An 18,699-nucleotide genomic window follows, 5' to 3' on the forward strand; every position below is an offset into this window, starting at 1 on the left:
TAGTGTAGCATGAATGCAATTTTCTAATGCCTTCTTTCCTTTTTGCAGTACAATTAATTACAGAGTTCATTAATTAATGAACATATTAGAGACACTATTACTGATCAGCAGAGACCTGATATATTACTGAGTCAATAAACTATTGAACATGAAACAGGACCTTTCAGTAGAATTTTTTCCTTGTAACCCACAAAAACATATTATTCTTGCATACTCAGCACTTCTTTGGTGCCTTTATATTTCATATTACTAATTCTTTTAATCACTGATATATACAGCAATGTTTTACAACCTAGCTAATGAGTAATTGTACAGCTGACATTGGGAGTGAGACCCTGAAGTGTCAGGCATAATAGAGTAGGATATTTTTTCCAACAAGGTTTTTAAGAGTCAAAGGTAGTAAAAGAGCAGACCAGATGGGAAGGAGAAAACTCCTGCATCAGAAAGTGAACAGAGAAATGCAAATTTTATTTGAGTCAGTGAACCATAAATGTATTTAAATTGCTGTCTGATGCAAGTAAATAAATAAAGCTTTTAAAATAGCCTGAACTCTTCTCATTGTCAGCGAACAAAGAGTTTAACTTAGCCATTCTAATGTGTAATGTAATTTTTCATATGGATTCAGTGCTTTCAGTAAGAGGAAGGTAATTCCTGTTACATATAGATACAGCAGCTTTTTAAGTGGAGGAGTCAAGGAAAGGTTTGTAAGGCAACATCATTCATAAAGCTCCAGTGTATCTGCAGTCACAGGTACCAAACTCCCTTCCCCCACCTAGCCCCCAAGTAATCATTGATTGCATCTAAATCTGTAGAGATATCTTTTCCTGGCAGCTCTGGTAGTTACAGTAGACTGTTAATCTGTGAATGATCAGAATAAGTTATTTCTATCTCAGAAATCTCCATACAAATTGCACCTAAATGCATGCCATAAATTTATTTTGAAGAGCACAGGTCATATGCAGTCCTGTTTAAAAACATAGGTAAAAAAAAAAGTCTAATTCAGTTGATGCTGCCTTTCTTAGATGGCTTTACTTGAGGAGAAAAAAAACCCTATGTTTTGTTTTGTTTTGTTTTGTTTTTTTAATGTAGATTCAGATGAGCATTTTCAGGTAGATGTACTGTTAATCCATATTTTAATTTTTTAACCTGTGTTCTATCTTTACATCTTTAACTTTCTTTAATCACTATTTTTTCTTTTTAGAAAAAAAGGTCAACATTCATGTTTGTTATATATATAGGACTAAAAGGGGAAGGGCTATATCTGGAGAGCTGGGAGAAGTGACGGATGCAAGGGAAAGTTGCAGTCTGTCTCATGAGCCAGTACTGTGTTGTGTACTTTTGTCATTTTATTGATTCTTTGGAAACGCATCAAACCAGTAGCTTCTTTCTGATACTTAACTGAATTAGGCCTTGTGTGAATCCCAACAGGGACACGCAACCTTTAGGTGAAGTGGGAAAAAGGAAACCTGTCTTTAGGTATATTTTTGTGTACATGTTTCACTTATAGTTTTAACCAGTCTGACATGCTGCTATGGGAGGACACAATTGGCAGCATTTTCCTTCAGGCACTTGATCTGCTAAAGCATGAAATTTGTGGAACATCTACATAATCCTCACTATTCCCCCCACCCCCCATTAAAAAGAAATGGAGACTGTGATCTGTATTCTTTTAAATATTTTTTTTATTTATTCTATGGAGCAATAGAATACATTACTGTTAAATGAAACTTTTAATTAAAATTACCCAGTGATATAGATATATTTTGTTAAAGAAAATTAAGCATAACTTTAAAAAATGGACAAAGCTTTAGGGTTTAAGAAATCTCCCCACCTCTTCTTCCCATCTCTCTCTATTAAAATCCCAGCTAGCCTATGGAAATATATATATTTTTAAAATTTTTAATCTGATAAGACATTTATGTTTACATTTCTTTTTCCAGGCCATCCGCTGTACACTGGTAAATTGCACATGTGAATGTTTTCAGCCAGGGAAGATTAACCTGAGAACCTGTGATCAGTGTAAACATGGCTGGGTGGCCCATGGTAAGAAGTGTCTATCCTTTTCTTATCCTCTTTTAATATTCGTCGCCTTCATTTTTTTCCAAAATGTAGACATTTTGAGCAGTAGCCACAACTATTTCTATTTATCTCTATAGGTGTGTACTTTTTAACTTTTTTTTACAGTCTCAAATGGAAAGGAGAACATCAGTTGCGTTGGCTTTGGTTTTTACTGCCAGTGGAAGCAGTGAGTTGGTTAACAGCCTATGCATAGCTCAAAAAGTATATTGTAGCCTCCAAGAAATATTGCTGTGCTCGCAGCTCTCAGTAGAAGGGCAAGAAGTTTATAATATGGTTGCACAGTGGAGTACATGTTACACTTAAACTTCAGCCAGTAAGTCAGAGTCTGATGGAAATTCAAACATAACACCGCCAACCTTTCGGAGCAGGGTCAGCAGAATGAAACCACTGTATCCTATTTGGCTGAGTGAAAAGCTGGATGGCAGTTCACTCTCAGAGTATGGTCTATCATTCAGCTTCATTTTAAAGTAGCTGAAGAATGGGAGGGGAGGAACTAATACTGTTGGCCCTTCTCTAAATATGTGTTATAAATACACACCAATTGGTTGGGGGCTAGATTCTTTTTTTTTTTCCCCACCAGTCAGTCACAAATCCACCATATATGCATCTTGATCTCATCCAATATACTTTCAGCACATACAACTAGAAGACAAATACTGTGGGGACAATATGTTCTGAAATGGTTTCTTGAATAACAGAAAAAAAGAGAGAATGGTTGTATTTGCAGAAGAAATTTGTGTCTGAAGTTTCTCCTCACAGTTCAGGCTACTGGCCCCTAAGCAAGCATACATTCCCCATGTTTTGCCAAACATTCAGTGGGTTGTAGTTTATACATTTTATTTTATTACACTTAGATCCAAGGAAGAAGCCTGGTACCTCCTTCCTGAAAATGTTTTTAGTTCCTGTTTATTTTGTGCATGTCTGTATAGGTATACATACGTACTGAAGCTTGGCATGTTTGCACATTTAATGAAGCTGAAAGGCTGGCACTGCCTAGGAAACTTTTGAAGTGTGCCCACTGCTGGAAATAGTGTACTTTTAAAGCATTCAGGTGCAGACACAATTCCAAATTACTTCGCAATGAATGGGTGAGTCTGCTGGTGGTATCCAACATAACACAAAGTCAAGCAAAAGATTTAATTTGCATATTCATGATGTACTCTATTCCTTGGACATAGCACATTTCTGTTTCCCTTAATTTCAGACAGGATGTTTGCACTCAGTGGGTAATGAAATCGATTCACATTCTTAAGTGGCTTTCAACGCTCATTTAGTCTTTCGAGCAGGAGGAGCATGCAGGGGTTCAGTGTCAACAGGGGCAGCAGAACCCTGCCTGTTTCTTTTTCCATTGGCTTCTATGATGAATATTTGAAGAAATATCCAACTGGCTGGGATCTGTTTTGGATTTCATTAGCCCTGGCTTTGTTCTTAAACAAGAATTCCACACAACAAGTTTTCATGTTTTGTTCTGGAACCAAAACTCTACACAAGGTACCTTTCTCTAGTAAGATAGTTTTCTGTGACAGGGTTGACTGAAAATTGTAACACTAAATACAGCTTGAGACTGCCATCATTCTTTTAATACAAATGGCTGAGTCAGATCTTAAATCCAAAGTAGTAGATTGCAAATGTGACTGTGACAACTGTTGGGTACATCTACCTGTAGTCATATTTTCGTGCTTAAAATTTCAAATAGAAAAGCTGAGTACAGCTATATATTAACAAAAACGTGTGTTTTACTACTGGAAATTTACAGAACGATCTGATTTTCTTTTAGCCCCTTTTGACTAGATTTCAGCCAGTATGTTTACATTTATGGCAGACGAAGATTAGTCAGATATATGTTTCATATACATGCTCAGAGCATGGGCTTATAAATTAGTTCCTGAAGACTGTGACAAGTCTGCTTGAGTTGTTGACCTTAGCTGCTTTCCAAAATTCTGAGAGAGACATTCAGGAGACTGATTAATTCATTATGCTGTAGCACCTGGATTTCAGAATCAGTGAGTCAGATTACTGTTCAGAAATGACTTCCTTTAAACACTGTACTTTTAGAAATTATTCCTTGAATGCAAATAGTGGATCCTACTCCTTTAATAAGAGTGTTTCCAACCTTTTTTTTAATTAATGAATTTCAATTCACATTCAGTGTTTTATTGAATACTATTCAATTGCCCATCAAGAATGACCGGTGGGGCGGGGAAGAGGGCTGGGATGGAGTGCTACCACCTAACGTCCCTTGCTGCCACTGTTCTGCCTCTTGCGGGGAGTGGGGTGGGGGAATTGAGGCCAACGCTGCTGGCTGCGGCTCCCCCCCCCCCATCCGGTCCTTGGTGCCACTTGCAGGGAGTGGGGTGGGGGAGCTAAGGTGCTCTGGTCCTTGGTGCCACTTGCAGGAAGCAGGGTGGGGGAGTCGAGGTGCAGAATCATGGTGGTGCTCCCCTACGCTTGGAGCAGTCTGATTGACTGTTTCCATCAGCCAATCAGAGTGCAAATAAAGCATTACAGACAGACAGACAGACTTAGGCGTTTATCATGTTAAAATAATTATCAAAGAATTGGTGTTTTCAATAGGAAGTACCATGCTTATCCAACCGTAATAACCTAGTATTATAATTAACTGGGCATATCAAAAATAACCCTCAGCAGCAATCTTCTCATGTTTTCACTGACTGATGCATGCATAAACTCTGCATGGTAATAACTGCCCATTTAAAATGTTGGAATTCTTGTCCTGAGGGGAAAAGGGCATGCAGCCATCATAGTATTTCTATTTCACATAGTAACTGCTGATCTGGTGTTTTGGGGGGTTTTGTCCTGTTTCCATTGTCTTTCTGGTTTTCTTTCCTCACCTAAAATGAGCGTTATGCTTCTTAAAAGGAAAGGTTTCCTAAAAGTTCATTTCTTTTCTGTTTAGATGTGCCAAAAGTAGGATGTCAGTGTAAGAACAGATTCACCAAAGGGGTTCATTTGTGGCATGATAAATGTTTCTGTTGGCAGAAGTTCAGTTTATCAAATTCTAACCCTGTACCCTTGCACTATAGTGGTAGTCCTACCACCAGTGTTTTTAAGGCTCAAGCCAAAAGCAGCCTAGAGTAGTGCAGCCTTCACTAGCATTTAAAGGGAAATTGGTTGTTTCTATTGAGTATCTTGGTGTTTTAAAGGGTTAAGAGAACTGGACTGTTTTAATTTGCTTCCAGCTGAATCTTGGCATACATGTTCTCAGCTTGGATGGAGATATATTTTCTAAAACAAAAAAAAGGTTTAAATTGGATAAGCCATTTCCTGGGTCTAAAGTAGTCAAATAGGCCATTTAAAAAAAAAGGTTTTAAGACTTTGAATGATCTATAAGGTGACACCATACAAAAATCATAATATTGAAATGTTGTAGGGTCTTTGCTTTAACATATTTAATGGGCAGTTTTGGGATTTTTTTTAAAGGAAAACAACCTAAATAACTTGGCAATAAGGTACCTCATTGAATATATACCCTAGGCACTTCTCCTTAAATTTTAGATGTCATGGGTAACAATCTGATAAAATAACTCTGTGCCTTTATCAGTATAGGCATAAAATATCAACTTTAACCAGGGAGGTTAAGAAAACCAGATAATACTTCATTTTTCTATCCTTTTCTTTCATTATTGTCATCTTCCCTCTCTGAGTTTAAGCCAGCGAGAGAGAGGAGTCTGCAATAAAATCATGGTGATTTAATTGACTCTAGTTTGTTCATTAGATTTGTCATGGTGTAAGAGTATGAGCTGCCATACTACTAGCAGAAGTACTTATTATCACTGTATTTGATCCAGTAGAATGATTTACTGGAGAGTATCATATCAAAGTATCTTTCTTCTTTTCTTTCTTTTTGTGTAACAGCTTCACTGTAAGCAGGCATTGATAATCAGATGAAACATGTTTGCGTATTGTAGTGCTCTGAAACAATTTGGGATTTTTTTCTATTTCTTTACAACTGGAGTTCCACTATAACAGAGTTAACAATAAGTCATTTAAACTGTGCACTCATAAATGTACTTTGAAATCACTTTCATATTATCTCACAGGGTAATAGCTTCAAAATATTTTTGTGTTTACCCATGAAATGGCTACTAGTCTAAACTCAATCAAACGTCAGCCAGCAGCCCTGTTTTTGATATGTTATGCAACTATATAAATATTCTCAGACTAGGTAAATTTCACCCTATTCTTGGGATCTGGCTATTTAGAGAAATATGAGAAATACTATTGTGAGTACTTTTGCTTTCTTGCCAATACAAAATTGGGCTGTATCTCAGAGTAATACCAAGCTGGCTCTGTGCTGTCCAATAAATTGTACCAGACCTTTTCTCCTGGATTATGCTGAGCATAATCCCCGGCATGATGAGGGGGAGTGGAGCACTTCCCCAGAGCCCACGGAGCCCATGCCAGGCTCCCACCCCAGCCTCTCCTGGTGCAGTTTTGAAAAGGCTGTGCGCAGTCACACTTCTGGTTGTGTGCGGCCACGCACGCGCGCACCTTAGAGGGAACCTTGATGGTGTCCCATCAGGAATGTTGCACCCTGCAGAGAGCCTTTTCTCAGTGCTTTGAAGACCCCTCTCCCCCCAACATGTGCTGCTGCTGTTGTTGCATCCCCTTGGCAGACTATAATACTGTTGGGTTATGGGTAGGCTTTTCTGGGGGGGTCTGTACCAGGACAGAGGGAGCAGGACCATCAGAGGTAAGGCTGGAGAGTGGGGAGGGGGACAGCATGGTGCAGCATAGGGCCAGGGGCTTCAAGGGGTGGGCATGTGTATGGAACCCTTGTTGGGGCAGCATAGTATAAAACCAGTACTGCAGTCAAACAGTGTTGCCAACCCAACAAAGCTTTTTTCTTTTACTGCAAGCTTCTAATCCCAACCAAACTTTTTTACTATGGATGGTGTTAAACCCCTATATTTGAACCCAACCCTTTTACTGGGCCCTGGTAATAGGGCAGGGTCAGGCAGAAGTTAAATTTACATGATATAAAACATATATCATTAAAAATATTTAAGTACAAAAAATGGTTGTCAGTAAGAAGTTTACAGATTGTTAGTAAAAAAACCCCAAAAAACCAAAACAACCCCCCCCCCCCCCCAAAAAAAAAACACCTCTTGGGTTGGCACCCCAGCCCCCTTACTGCATCAGTCTTGAACCATCTCTAGTGCAATGTTGGGGCTGGGACTGACAGCTGATTTTTCAGTCCCAACCTTGGGACCTCACTGGACTCTCCAGCTGGCTCTGGTGCAGTCCTTGGGGCTGAGACCAAAAATCAGGTAATTGTCAGTCCTAAACGAAGCATTTCACTGAAGCCAAATCTAGATTCCAGTCCTATGCAGGGGCTGAGACTAATAATCAGTCAATTTTTGCTTTCATCCCTGGTCTGCACTGGAGCCAGTTCAAGTCTCTCATATAGTCATGGGTCACAGTCAGTGGATTGTGAGATGCAGCCCTGGGCCACAATTGTTTGTATCATCTCCATGGAGCAGTCTAAGTCTCCCGTTAGCTTAATGGTGTTACTTATTATGATTTGGAGAAACTCCTTGTTGAAAAAGGCATAACTTCGGTACAGTGTGATATGAATACAGGCAGCCCCCGCTTAGTGCTCTTGATTGGTTCCTGAAAAACCAAGCGTTAAGTGAAACTGAAGGTATTTGATAACTCAAGATAGTGACTGCAACTGTGTTTAATGACCCACGATGGCGACCATGAGCATTATAACGAAACTCACTGAGCGCTAAGTGAAATCAGGTATCAATTTCAAATGAGCATTATAGCAAAATAGTGCTAAGTGAAACAGTGTTAAGTGGGAGTTGCCTGTACATTTAGTCCATGTTATCCTGCTGGAACACGCAGATGTTGGAATTATAAGTGCATTTAACGTGTGCTAAGTGTCCTGTGTGATATGATCCTAAGTTATGCTTTCATCTTGCAGGTGAGTTGGTTATATACAGTAAATTTTTGTATAATATAGATGCTAACTTGCAGTAATCAAAATGGTGACACACCTTCTCTCCCCCTCCCCCCCCCCCCCCCCCCAGTTGAGTAACGGAGACTGTTTTCATAAGTTCATATGTGTGATATGACTACAACTTTTTATTCATTCAGAATGGTTGAGCAATCATTTCTATATGGTAATTTATAAAATTGTTCTGGGAGAGAGCAAAAAAGGAAAAGGTAAAAAAGTTACTGCCTTAATCAGATTCTGCCTGCCCATCTTTTTTTTTTTTTTTTTTAATTCAATTATCAGGGAGATTTAGGACTTTAAATGTGAGCAACATGAACAAGAGTGAGTCGGGTTTGGAAAGGCAACATGTTAACTGTGTTGTAACTTACACCCATTTTGATTGATGATGTAGGGGTAATACCATGATGACCAGCTACCAAGGAGCAGCAACACTGGTATAGTTTATACTGATGTAGTTTTACTCTTAATTTTTCCCAGGATTAACACTATACCAGATTCTGGTATACTGTGTCAGCAAAAGGCTATCTGTCTCGAGTCTACTTGTTTTCACTGGTGCGTGTCATCCCTCACATGTTGTGTCCAGTCTATATTAAAAATTGTTGAGTATTATGTATTTGTCAAAAACTCGTTAAGTGCAAGAAATACACAATATTTAGTCAATATAGAGAACACCAGGATTCCTGCTAGGGAGGCCAGTGGCAGGACCTGCCTGCTCAGAGCTGGCACCTTGGACCCAGCTGGCTGTGACTGACCTCCTGGCCAAATGGGGCCAGGAGGACATGCTTTGACAGTTCAAAACAGGCCACCATGCCCAGAACATCTTCCAGGTGAGATGGCCGGGCAGGGGCACACATGGCAGTAGTGCCACAGAGGCCAACTCTGCAGCTAAAGCCTACTGGCAGCTGGCCTCTACTGGCTGTGCAGTCCCTATCCAGGTCTGGCAGGTGCGCAGCAGGTCACAGCCAGGCAGCAGCCCCCACTGCCAGACTGCTGCAGTGGGTAGAGGGTGCAGGGAATTGTCACGGTTGCTTCAGCAGTCCAGCTGGCACAAGGGGTAGTGTCCGCAGGTATCAACTGGCTGGGCCCCAGAAGCTCCTGAGAGTGAATAGCCCTGAGCTACTTGCCAGGGCAGCTTTTTTTACTGCTGGGGACAGCACAGGTGCTGGCCCCAGGCTCTAGCTCCCCCTGGCTGCAGATCTGGGAGGATCCACGTGGCACAATTTGCCCCAAGAAAACTGAAAAATCCCTGATTAAAAAAAAAAAATTAAAAAAAAATCCCAAAGTCACTCTGTAAAATACCCCAAAATCCATGTTCCTCCACAATTAAAGCAAAAGACCACTATAAAGAGAGAGAGAAAGAGTGAGATGAGACAGCGATCAGTTGGGCAATGTTTTATTGATATATCTACAGTGTTAAAGCAACGTGGAAGCCTACCAGTGTCAGTATCATCATAATAAAGTGAACTCTAAATACATGTTTCATGAATTCATGAAACATGAATATATATTTTGCTGTCCTCCCACAAGGGCTATGACCCCCCAACAGGTTTACAGCCCCCTCCAACAGGCCCACACAAGGGCTATGGCCCCCACACAAGGGCCAAATGGCCCCCACAGGAGCTACGACCCCCCCGCAAGGCCCACATGCCCCACCCCAGCCCCCTGATTGCTGCCCCCAAAGGGGTTTGAGACGAGGCAAGAGGCACGTGCGTGCTCGTCTGGATGCGCCCTTTGTGAGGAAAGGCCAAAAATTACAGTTTCATATCTTTCAGCGTGCTCTGGACTGGGTGTAACTGCTATCAGATTTCATTCATTTATTTAATGTTTACCTAAGATAAAATCCAAACTACTTTTCTACCTAAAATCACTGGTTACATCTCGTTTTCACCTCAAGGCATCATCCCCTCCTTCCTTTTTTTCAAATTTTCTCATCTACCTTTAGCTTATGCTTTAAAATAAAGTTTCCAAATAAATGAATAAACTACCAAACAAATAAATAGACAACACTGTATTTAGTGAGCAAAATGAGCAGTATTTATACCTTTTCCTTCAGTTTTCCTTCATTTTCTTTCAAAAACCAAACACAAAACCCCACATACGTGTAAGTAGGTCATACAGTCTTATTACAAGTTATGAGCAAGAGTGACTTGTTTCAATATAGGAGCATCACTGAGATCTCATGGTGAAAGCAAAGAGTCCAGGTCCCCATAGCTTCATTCCTGCAAATATATGCTTAGAAAAGCATTTGGCATATTGCTTCAGTTTCCAGCTCTGTTCATGACTGACTTCATTATTTTGATCAGTTTACTTCCACATGCCCCAATTCTCCAGTCCTTGGGACATACAAACAGTTCACTATGCATCAGCTACTCTGCAATGACTGCTCATATGTACATGCTCTTACCCTATGATAAGTGGAAACTAAACCACAGGAGGTAAGTGCTCCATTAAAGAGGGGGAAATTATCCCAGTTTAGCTTCCACTTACCATGGGGTCAAGAACGTGTATACAGCAATCACCAGGGAGCATCTGACGCATCGTAAAGCTCCATTCCCTTTTACCCTTTGGTAGGTTGTGCATATGTCCATACTCTAAGAGAGTATAATACTGTTTTCATTGGTGTGCCTAGTCTCAATTTAGTGTAAATCATTTTGAGAAATTTAGATTGAAGATGCTGTACTAGTGCAGTGTATAATTATTATCCGCCTATGTTAATTTTCATGATTTAAGTTACCTTCAAGTTATCTTGAAGTTACAAATAAGGCCTCTTTTAGCCATGGAGAATCTTGTGTTGGTTTGACAGCTGATCCTTTTGTATAGAGAATTCAAGAAGACAATGTGTTTTATTTGTATTTAAACATCTTGGGGCTTTAAAACTAGAAAGTATAAGGTAAAATACTAGTGATTAGTGTAGTCTAAAGAAGAGGAGACTCAGAGGGGACTTAATAGCAGCCTTCAACTACCTGAAGGGGGTTCAAAAGAGGATGGAACTAGACTGTTCTTGGTGGTGATAGAGGACAGAACAAGGAGCAACTGTCTCAAGTTGCAGCAAGGGAAGTTTAGGTTAGAGATTAGGAAGAATTTTCTCACTAGGAGGGTAGTAAAACACTGGAACCAGGTTACCCAAAGAGGTAGTGGACTCTCCATGCTTGGAGGTTTTCAAAATTCAGCTACACAAAGCTTTGGCTGGGATGATCTAGTTGGGGAGGGTCCTGCTTTGAGCAGGGGGTCAGACCTCTTGAGATCCCTTCCAGCCCTAACTTTCTGTGATTCTATGATTATGTAAGTGAGGCATAAGAAGGAAAATTTTGCTATCATGGGAAGTTCTTTTTTTAATGAACAGTAGCTGCTTTTGGAAGGAGAACAGTGAGATTTTTGAACATGTACTTGAGTGTATGGGTTGTGTGCAGGCCAAGGAAGATATGACTTTAGCCTTTGAATGAGCAGGAGCAGGAGAATAATTGGAAATGACTGCTGGGTTTCAGGCGTCACTGGACCGCTACTGGGAAACCTCCACACATGAATTCCCAGGAGTGCTTGGGTGACACCAGCTGTAGCACTTCTGTAACAAGCACTCACTAGTTTTGATGACTGAAACTCATTCTTGTCTCTTGAAACACCTATGAAGATGCACACGAATTGCTGTGATGTGCTAACCACTTCATCATTTTATTACATTTTATTACATCATAAATTTTTATATCTTGCTAACGATCCTACAGGAAGCTTAATTGTTTATAGGAACATCTTAATTAACTAGAGTTCACCAGGTTAAACAGAACACAAATTGAAAGAGATAAAAAAAACAAACTCTACTACTCCATTCAACATAGTTCTGTGAGGTTAAAAATGGGAGAAAGATTTGATTGCAAGAATGAAAAGTTCATATTGTTTTCAGGTGTTATACAGTACCAATAATACCTTGAGTAACTTAACCTCTGCTCTCTATATTGTTGATGTGAAAATCATTGGATGGGAAAACCATAGTGTTACTTTAACTCAGCAGAAAGAACTGTGACTCACCCAGTAGTGTTATAAGGAAACTTGTTCCAGATTAATTTAGCAGACTCCCAATGTTACTTTATTATCCCATTCCCATCTGGATTTCAGAAATAGAAAATATGTGATGGAAAGCGTACACTTAAAATCCTAGAAGATTTCTCTAATTACATTCTAATTAATTACAGACAAATTTGCTGAAGTATTTTTAACAGGAGCTATGTGAAAATGGTCACAGTACATGAACTTTATGGCAGTCACCCACAAGTGTCTTGTTTAGTTGCTGTGGAAGGCAGAAAGACTGATGTTATAAAGGGCAGTGCTAGTCACATGGCCTGATCTCACAAGGGGCTGAACGTCTTCAGTTTTAACTAACATCAGGACAGTAGGGTTTCAGTGGAAGTTAAAGGCATTTGGCACTTCGAGAGGCATTCTGGACTTTGGAAGACTAGACTTTGAGTATGTCTGCACTCTGTCCTTAGTGTGGCCAAAAGGGGAGACTCCCACACATGGTTCCCTAACTTGTTCCAATTATATGTACCAAACCCAGAAATGTAGCAGTGAAGGCACTCCAGAAGCAACCCTCAAGGCTACTCTCAAGCATACCAGATGGGTCTCAAAAGTAGTTCTCATGGGGACAGCCTCAGAGTGTCTTCACTGCTATATTTCCAAGTTTGGAACATGTGAGCTGGAACAGGTGGTCAGGGCAAGCTTGAGAAATCCCTCACTATCCACCCTGGGGACACAGTGTAGAACTACTGTGTAGTTACCTAATGCAGTTGCATGTTTACATTGGTTAGCTTCAGGTCTTTGTTTTGTAATGCTTGTACAACTAATGGCAATGTGGTACTATCAATCTGAAGTTCTACTAAGTTCTCAGTCTGTAGAGCAAAGTCCTTGCTATCTTATGACAGCCTGGCAAAATAATAGATTCCACCTGGGTTGCGGGAGAGGGCTTTTTTTTTTTTTTTTTAACACAAATAGGTGATATAGTCATTATAGTTTTCAAGGCTGCCATGAAGATGAGCATCTGCCAACTGAACTGCATGATGTGGTGCACTTTAAATCCAGGTTACTCCAAATCCTGTTCATCAGGCTAGAAATCCCAAACTTGCTTACATACATATCAGACTGTCAAATAAATCAACCGGGGGGACCACTGTTAGTATAAACAAAGCTGGGTCCCTGTCTCATCCCTGACATGGAGAGAGAGCTCATTCATGGGAGTTATGGTTGGTGTGAAGGAGGCATAGGGCTGTGAGAATATGTTGAAGGAGTTAGAAGATCAAAAGTTGAATGTTTATCAAAGGATATAGGGTAAGTTTGATGACACATTATGAACCATAACCTTCAACAATAACACAACAGTATAGGCCTATGGCCTAGTTAACAGTAGCCTGGTCAGGTAAAGCAATTATACTAACACATCAAGGTCACTGTGCCTCTGTTGTCAAGGCTTGTCCCAGAGCCCCAATCAGTTTTTACCGAAACCAGTGAATTCTGATTTTGTAACCCTGAAATTTCTAGCTAGCTATAGGGCACATTAGCACTCTGCGCTTCTGGCAATGATAGTAGGCTGGCTGAATGCTATGCCACAAAACACTTTTCCTCCAGACCTGTCATTTCTTGACACCTATTCTGTGCCCTGCACATATGTCTGGCCATACAACATGGGAGCTCTTCTGCCTAGTCCCAAATCCATAAGTTGGCAAGAGAAGGAACAAAAAGAAGTTTGCCCTTCTCTCTCTTCTTTCCTGGGTGTCCTTTGCCTTCACTGCCCTGCTTTTTCACTTACTCTGCTTACCCTGAACATGACTAGACCGTGTTTGCCCATAGCCCATATTTTATTTTAAGACCTGGGAATGAAGCTTTCCTATTTCTTGTAGCATTTAAGTCCTTTGATCATACCAGACATCAACAAGAGAGGGTGACAGGACACCTAATTTGATTGATTTATTTTACAGTTCTATCTTCAGTTAAAAAAAAATCCCTTTTTGGGTGTCTCCAAACAGTCAAAGCTGCTTCTAGTCTTCATTACATGACCAATAATGTAGCAGAAACTTTTTTCCTCTACCCATGTTTTCCACTATCTATGGGGGGAGGAGTGTGTGTGTGTGTGTGTGTGTGTGTGTGTGTGTGTGTGAGATAAAAGAAAACACCTGTTTGGCTTGCAGGAATTGGCCAGGGAAGCTGTTTTCCTGACGAGCCAAAAGCGACCATCACAGGGCCCCTTTAAAAAAAAAATGTCAGGAGTTTTTTCTTTATTTCATGTGAGCATTGGCAGAAACTCTGACAAGCAGTTCTTCATATTTTATTATGTTCTTGTCTGGCAGAATCTCTGTCAGGCAAAAACCTTGTCAGCGGAAAACCTGTCGTAGGATCAGAGGAGACAAAAACAGGTGTCACACAGGCAGTCAAAACTGAAGGAAAAAAAGATTAGGCTAAAGAGAGAAAGGCAGACAATTACATTAATGCCATTGCTTTTATCTTATAGATGTGTGTTATTATCTCTGGGTGCTGAGTACGCAATTGCCTCAAAGAAAAGTAGACAGGAGACAAGGAGAAACTTGATAGTTATTAACTGAAGAGGCAGTGTGTCAAAGCTGGATGGGGTTCAAAGTTTTGCAAATGGATAAAAAAAATTGCAGACAGAAAGCAACGTCTGTGAACAAACTGTAGTTCTGCTTTTGGCTACTTAAATGTAGCAGCAATCTAAATTTTTCAACTTGGAATCGGATCATAGAGAAATTAATGAAAAATTTCCTTTAGACTTTTTAAATAACATTTATTTTGTGTATATGCAATTGCCATGTGGGCTTTTTTCCTCTTTTTTTTTGACCCATTGTAAAATTGTTGCTAGAGCACAAGGCATTGAAAGGCATGAAGACAGTTGTCAGTGTAGCTGCTGTTTTGTCTGGGTTTGAAACACCTATTATCAATACTCCTTTACTTTTAAAAAGCTATTAAGAAACCTTTTTACTAAATGTGAATATCTGTACGTGCAAGCTGCAAATTAGGAGATCACATATGTGTCCCTCTGTCAAAGACTGAATGGATTTGGCAATGGTTTCCATTATTAGTTTTTAAATATTGTAAAATACAGAAGGAAAAGTTCCTTTTGCTTCTAAATTAGAAAATACTACACTTCCTATCCTTCTGTGACCTCTTAAAATCTACTGGGCTGAATGATTATTTCCCTTAAATTTATATTAAATAGTGACAGGGATAAGGACAGAAATGAAATAGAGGCAAAGAATTCAGTTTCATACCTGATATTTCTGTTCTGTTTCATCTACCCACCCTAAATGTTACTTCCTACTCTCACTATTTGAACTTCGGGGTGGATGGTGTTTATTCACTGCCTCTGAGAACATGTATATTAGGGGGTGTGCAAAACAGGCTGTATTCAATTCGGATTTGGCCTGAATTGGGGACAGTGATTTGATCCGTTGATTTGGATCACTGTCCCAATTCAATTTGGCCGAATCCAAATATGAAAATTCAATGCTGATTCGGCCATAGACACAGCTGTAAATCTTTTTTCTACATACCTTGAGGTACCAGGCGTGGCTTGTGAACGTTGAGATGGTGGGGCAGATGGAGCATCCCACAAGAGCGCGCGGGGGGGCCCACATGCTTGGCAGTGGACCCCCCTGCACCCTCCCATCTCGACGATCAGCTGCAGGGGGACCCCAGGTGCCCCCCAAACCCAGGAGGCACCAGTCACTGAGCCGGGGGGCAGGTGGGTGGGTGTTTTTGGTCTACTTCCTGGTCCACCGCCAAGCAAGCTGGGGACTCCCCCGGACTCCCTTGGGACACTCCATCCTCCCCACTATCTCAGCATTCACAAGCTACCTGGTACCTTGAGGTATGTAGAAAAAAACATATAAAGCTGTGTCTATGTCCAAATCATTGAATCTCTCTGAATTGATTCGGAGGGTTTCGATTTGGAGAAATTAAAAGGTCTCCTGATTCAGTTCAGATTTGGAGATTCGGCCACTGAATCGGGCTGAATCTCTGCCAAATCGAATCAGTGACTGAGGCTTCGCACAGCCCTAATGTATATGCCTTTTGCTGGATCATGCTAAACTATTTGGCCTATGGACACCTTCTAGTTCTAGCTAAGGGATGATGCTTTTGAAGAGCAAATTTTTCACCTATGAAATGTATCAGATCACACCAGTCCCAAGGTAGGATGCTTCCAGACCACCCCTCTATCAGTGCAGTAGTTTGCTTGCCTCTCCAGTAAATTAGGGATTCAAATGCCACATTCCCTTCTTGCAGAGGTTTGTTATTTTTTGTGGTTGGAAAGAAATAAGCCTGAACCCTGATAAATTTACAGCCATTCATTTTCACCAGTCACTCAAGTAAATGATCAGACAACTGCAGTGTGCACCACTGCATGGGGAAATAAATGGTGAAGTTGATGCCCATTTGCAGCAGTACTTGGTAAGAGCAATAGCTGCATTCCAGCAACATTTCTCCTGGGTATATTTTCACTACCATATATTCAGACAAGCCTCCCTATAACAGAAATTGCTGTTTAGGAGCAGTATCATACGAGAGCACTGACATGTGGCTGACAGTCTTTGATTGCCCCATGTTGCTCATCTTATGTTGATTGTTCCACACAGTGCTGCAGTAGTGTTACGGAGCCTAGCCATATTGATTTTATAGGTTTAATCTACTTGTCCATTCAAGTTTTGTTGCTTCAGAAGGTGTGCAAGTTTATTTAAGAAAAAGCAAAAAAACTAAAAACAAACAAACAACCAAAAATTCCATGTGCTGCTGTGTTTTCTACCATGTCTCATTCTGCTAGTCACAGAGATACAGAAGTATAATTTGTTAGTGACACGTAGGGCAGGGGTGTCAAGCATACAATACAGCCCAGAAACTCTGGTTTGTGGAGCTGCATGATTTTCATATTGTATGCAGCGCTGGTCTGGTCCATGAGCTGGACCCAATGCTGTGGGTGCTGGTGGTAGCACAAGGGGTCAGTCCAGGGCATGAGTTTCATGTGGCACTGACCAGCCCTGACACTGCAGCCCTGTACACTGACCAGCCCTGTACACTGGCTCTGGAGACAATCCAAACTGGGCTATGCTGAAGCCAGCAAGCAGGGCCAGTCTGACAGGATGCCTCAGGCAGTGCTCACCCTGTGCTGGCCCCCTATGCTACAAGCAGCACTCGTGGCACTGGGTCCAGCCCATGCGCCATGTGTACCACATATAGTGCCACGGTGCCACACTGGCTCTGATGCAGCCAGATCTGGCCTGCAAGCTGGCCCAAAGATTCTTATCTGGTCTGTGTGGTCAGATGAGTCTTACACCCCTGACCTAAGGTAAATCCAACAGCCTCAAATAAATAATAATTTTTAAATGTTTGTGTGTGTATCTTATGCTTTGCTGCTGGGTTTGTGGTTTGATGTTGGTGCCAAAAAACCTACAGGAATTAGAAACATGTTCAATTTAAATTTAGAAATGAAAATGGACACAACATCAATTCTCATCAATAATCATTTCACATTAAAATGTGAAAACTTACTATGCCAAATTCCTGCTCTGAGGTATTTGATCAGACTATGGGACAGTCTAGACCTTTTTTTTTTTTTTTTTGAGAGAGAGACTTTTATTGGACCCACTTTTCTTATATGTTTATTTACAATTCATATTAAAAATAGCAAGACTAAGTAAGGCAAATCTTTTGCATGTTCGTTTTACCTGTCAAATAATGTGCAAGATGCTTTACATACAAAATTAATCTGTGTGTATGTGTTTTATAATAAAAATGGAATATGGAATATTTTCAGGAGTAAGGCTTTTGCTTCAGACTGAACTCATTCAGTATACTTCAGTATGGAAGGGATCCCAGGTCACTGGGAAGTCTTGCATAGCTGCAAATATGCAGAGCTGGCTGAGGTATGGATGAAGTGAAAGACTTCATTTTCTGGCTTTTGATAAATCAAAAAAGTCATTTGCCCTTATTTTAATATACCTTTTATATTTAATTTCCTTGAATTGTATATGGTCCCAAAACCCCAATAAAATATAAATGGAAAAGTAGATTTTTTTTTCCTCCTGTTTTACTACAGTTTAAAAAAAACACAATTGAAACATTAAAGTTTGTCCATTTATATATTCTAGCTAGATCCAAAGCCTTTGGCAGGGACTTGGCATAGAACATTTAATACACATGGATAGGCTAATCCATTAGCTGGAATTTTGCATAGTAAGAATACTACACTTTGTAATATGTAAAGATTGACATTGTATTGATTCCAAAAGACCCGTTTACAATTCAAATCATACTATACCATGTCTCCTTAAAACCTATGCAAGTTTTTTTATTGTCTTATTATGTATTAACATATAGATAAGCCACATTTTCCAAAGGACTTCAAACCCAGCCTTCATTTGCATATGCACTGTTTCATATGCACAGTACTTTTCCAGACCATTTGTCTTCACCACCACTTGTACACGCTGTTATTAGAATAGCTGAACAAATCGCATATGGCTGAGAGTTTCAGAAACTGATTCTCACAGTTAGGCTTTCAATTCCCAGATCAGATACTTAAATGATTTGCCTCATTTTTTAAGTGATTGTTCTGCAGATCCTGGCTCTAGCCATCTCTTTCC

The 18,699-nt window shown here is 40.3% G+C and overlaps 1 protein-coding gene across 1 annotated transcript in view; it reads left to right on the top strand.

Moving 5' to 3' along the window:
• Positions 1-18,699, top strand: part of BNC2 (basonuclin 2) — a 456,753-nt gene that overhangs the window by 296,452 nt on the left and 141,602 nt on the right. The window contains exon 3 of the mRNA XM_025201266.1: positions 1,941-2,043. Within this exon, the coding sequence (XP_025057051.1) occupies positions 1,941-2,043 (103 nt within the window). The remainder of the gene's footprint in view (positions 1-1,940; positions 2,044-18,699) is intronic.

The sequence above is a fragment of the Alligator sinensis genome, unplaced genomic scaffold (genome assembly GCF_000455745.1).
Source record: "Alligator sinensis unplaced genomic scaffold, ASM45574v1 scaffold917_1, whole genome shotgun sequence".
Taxonomy (NCBI): Eukaryota; Metazoa; Chordata; order Crocodylia; family Alligatoridae; genus Alligator; species Alligator sinensis.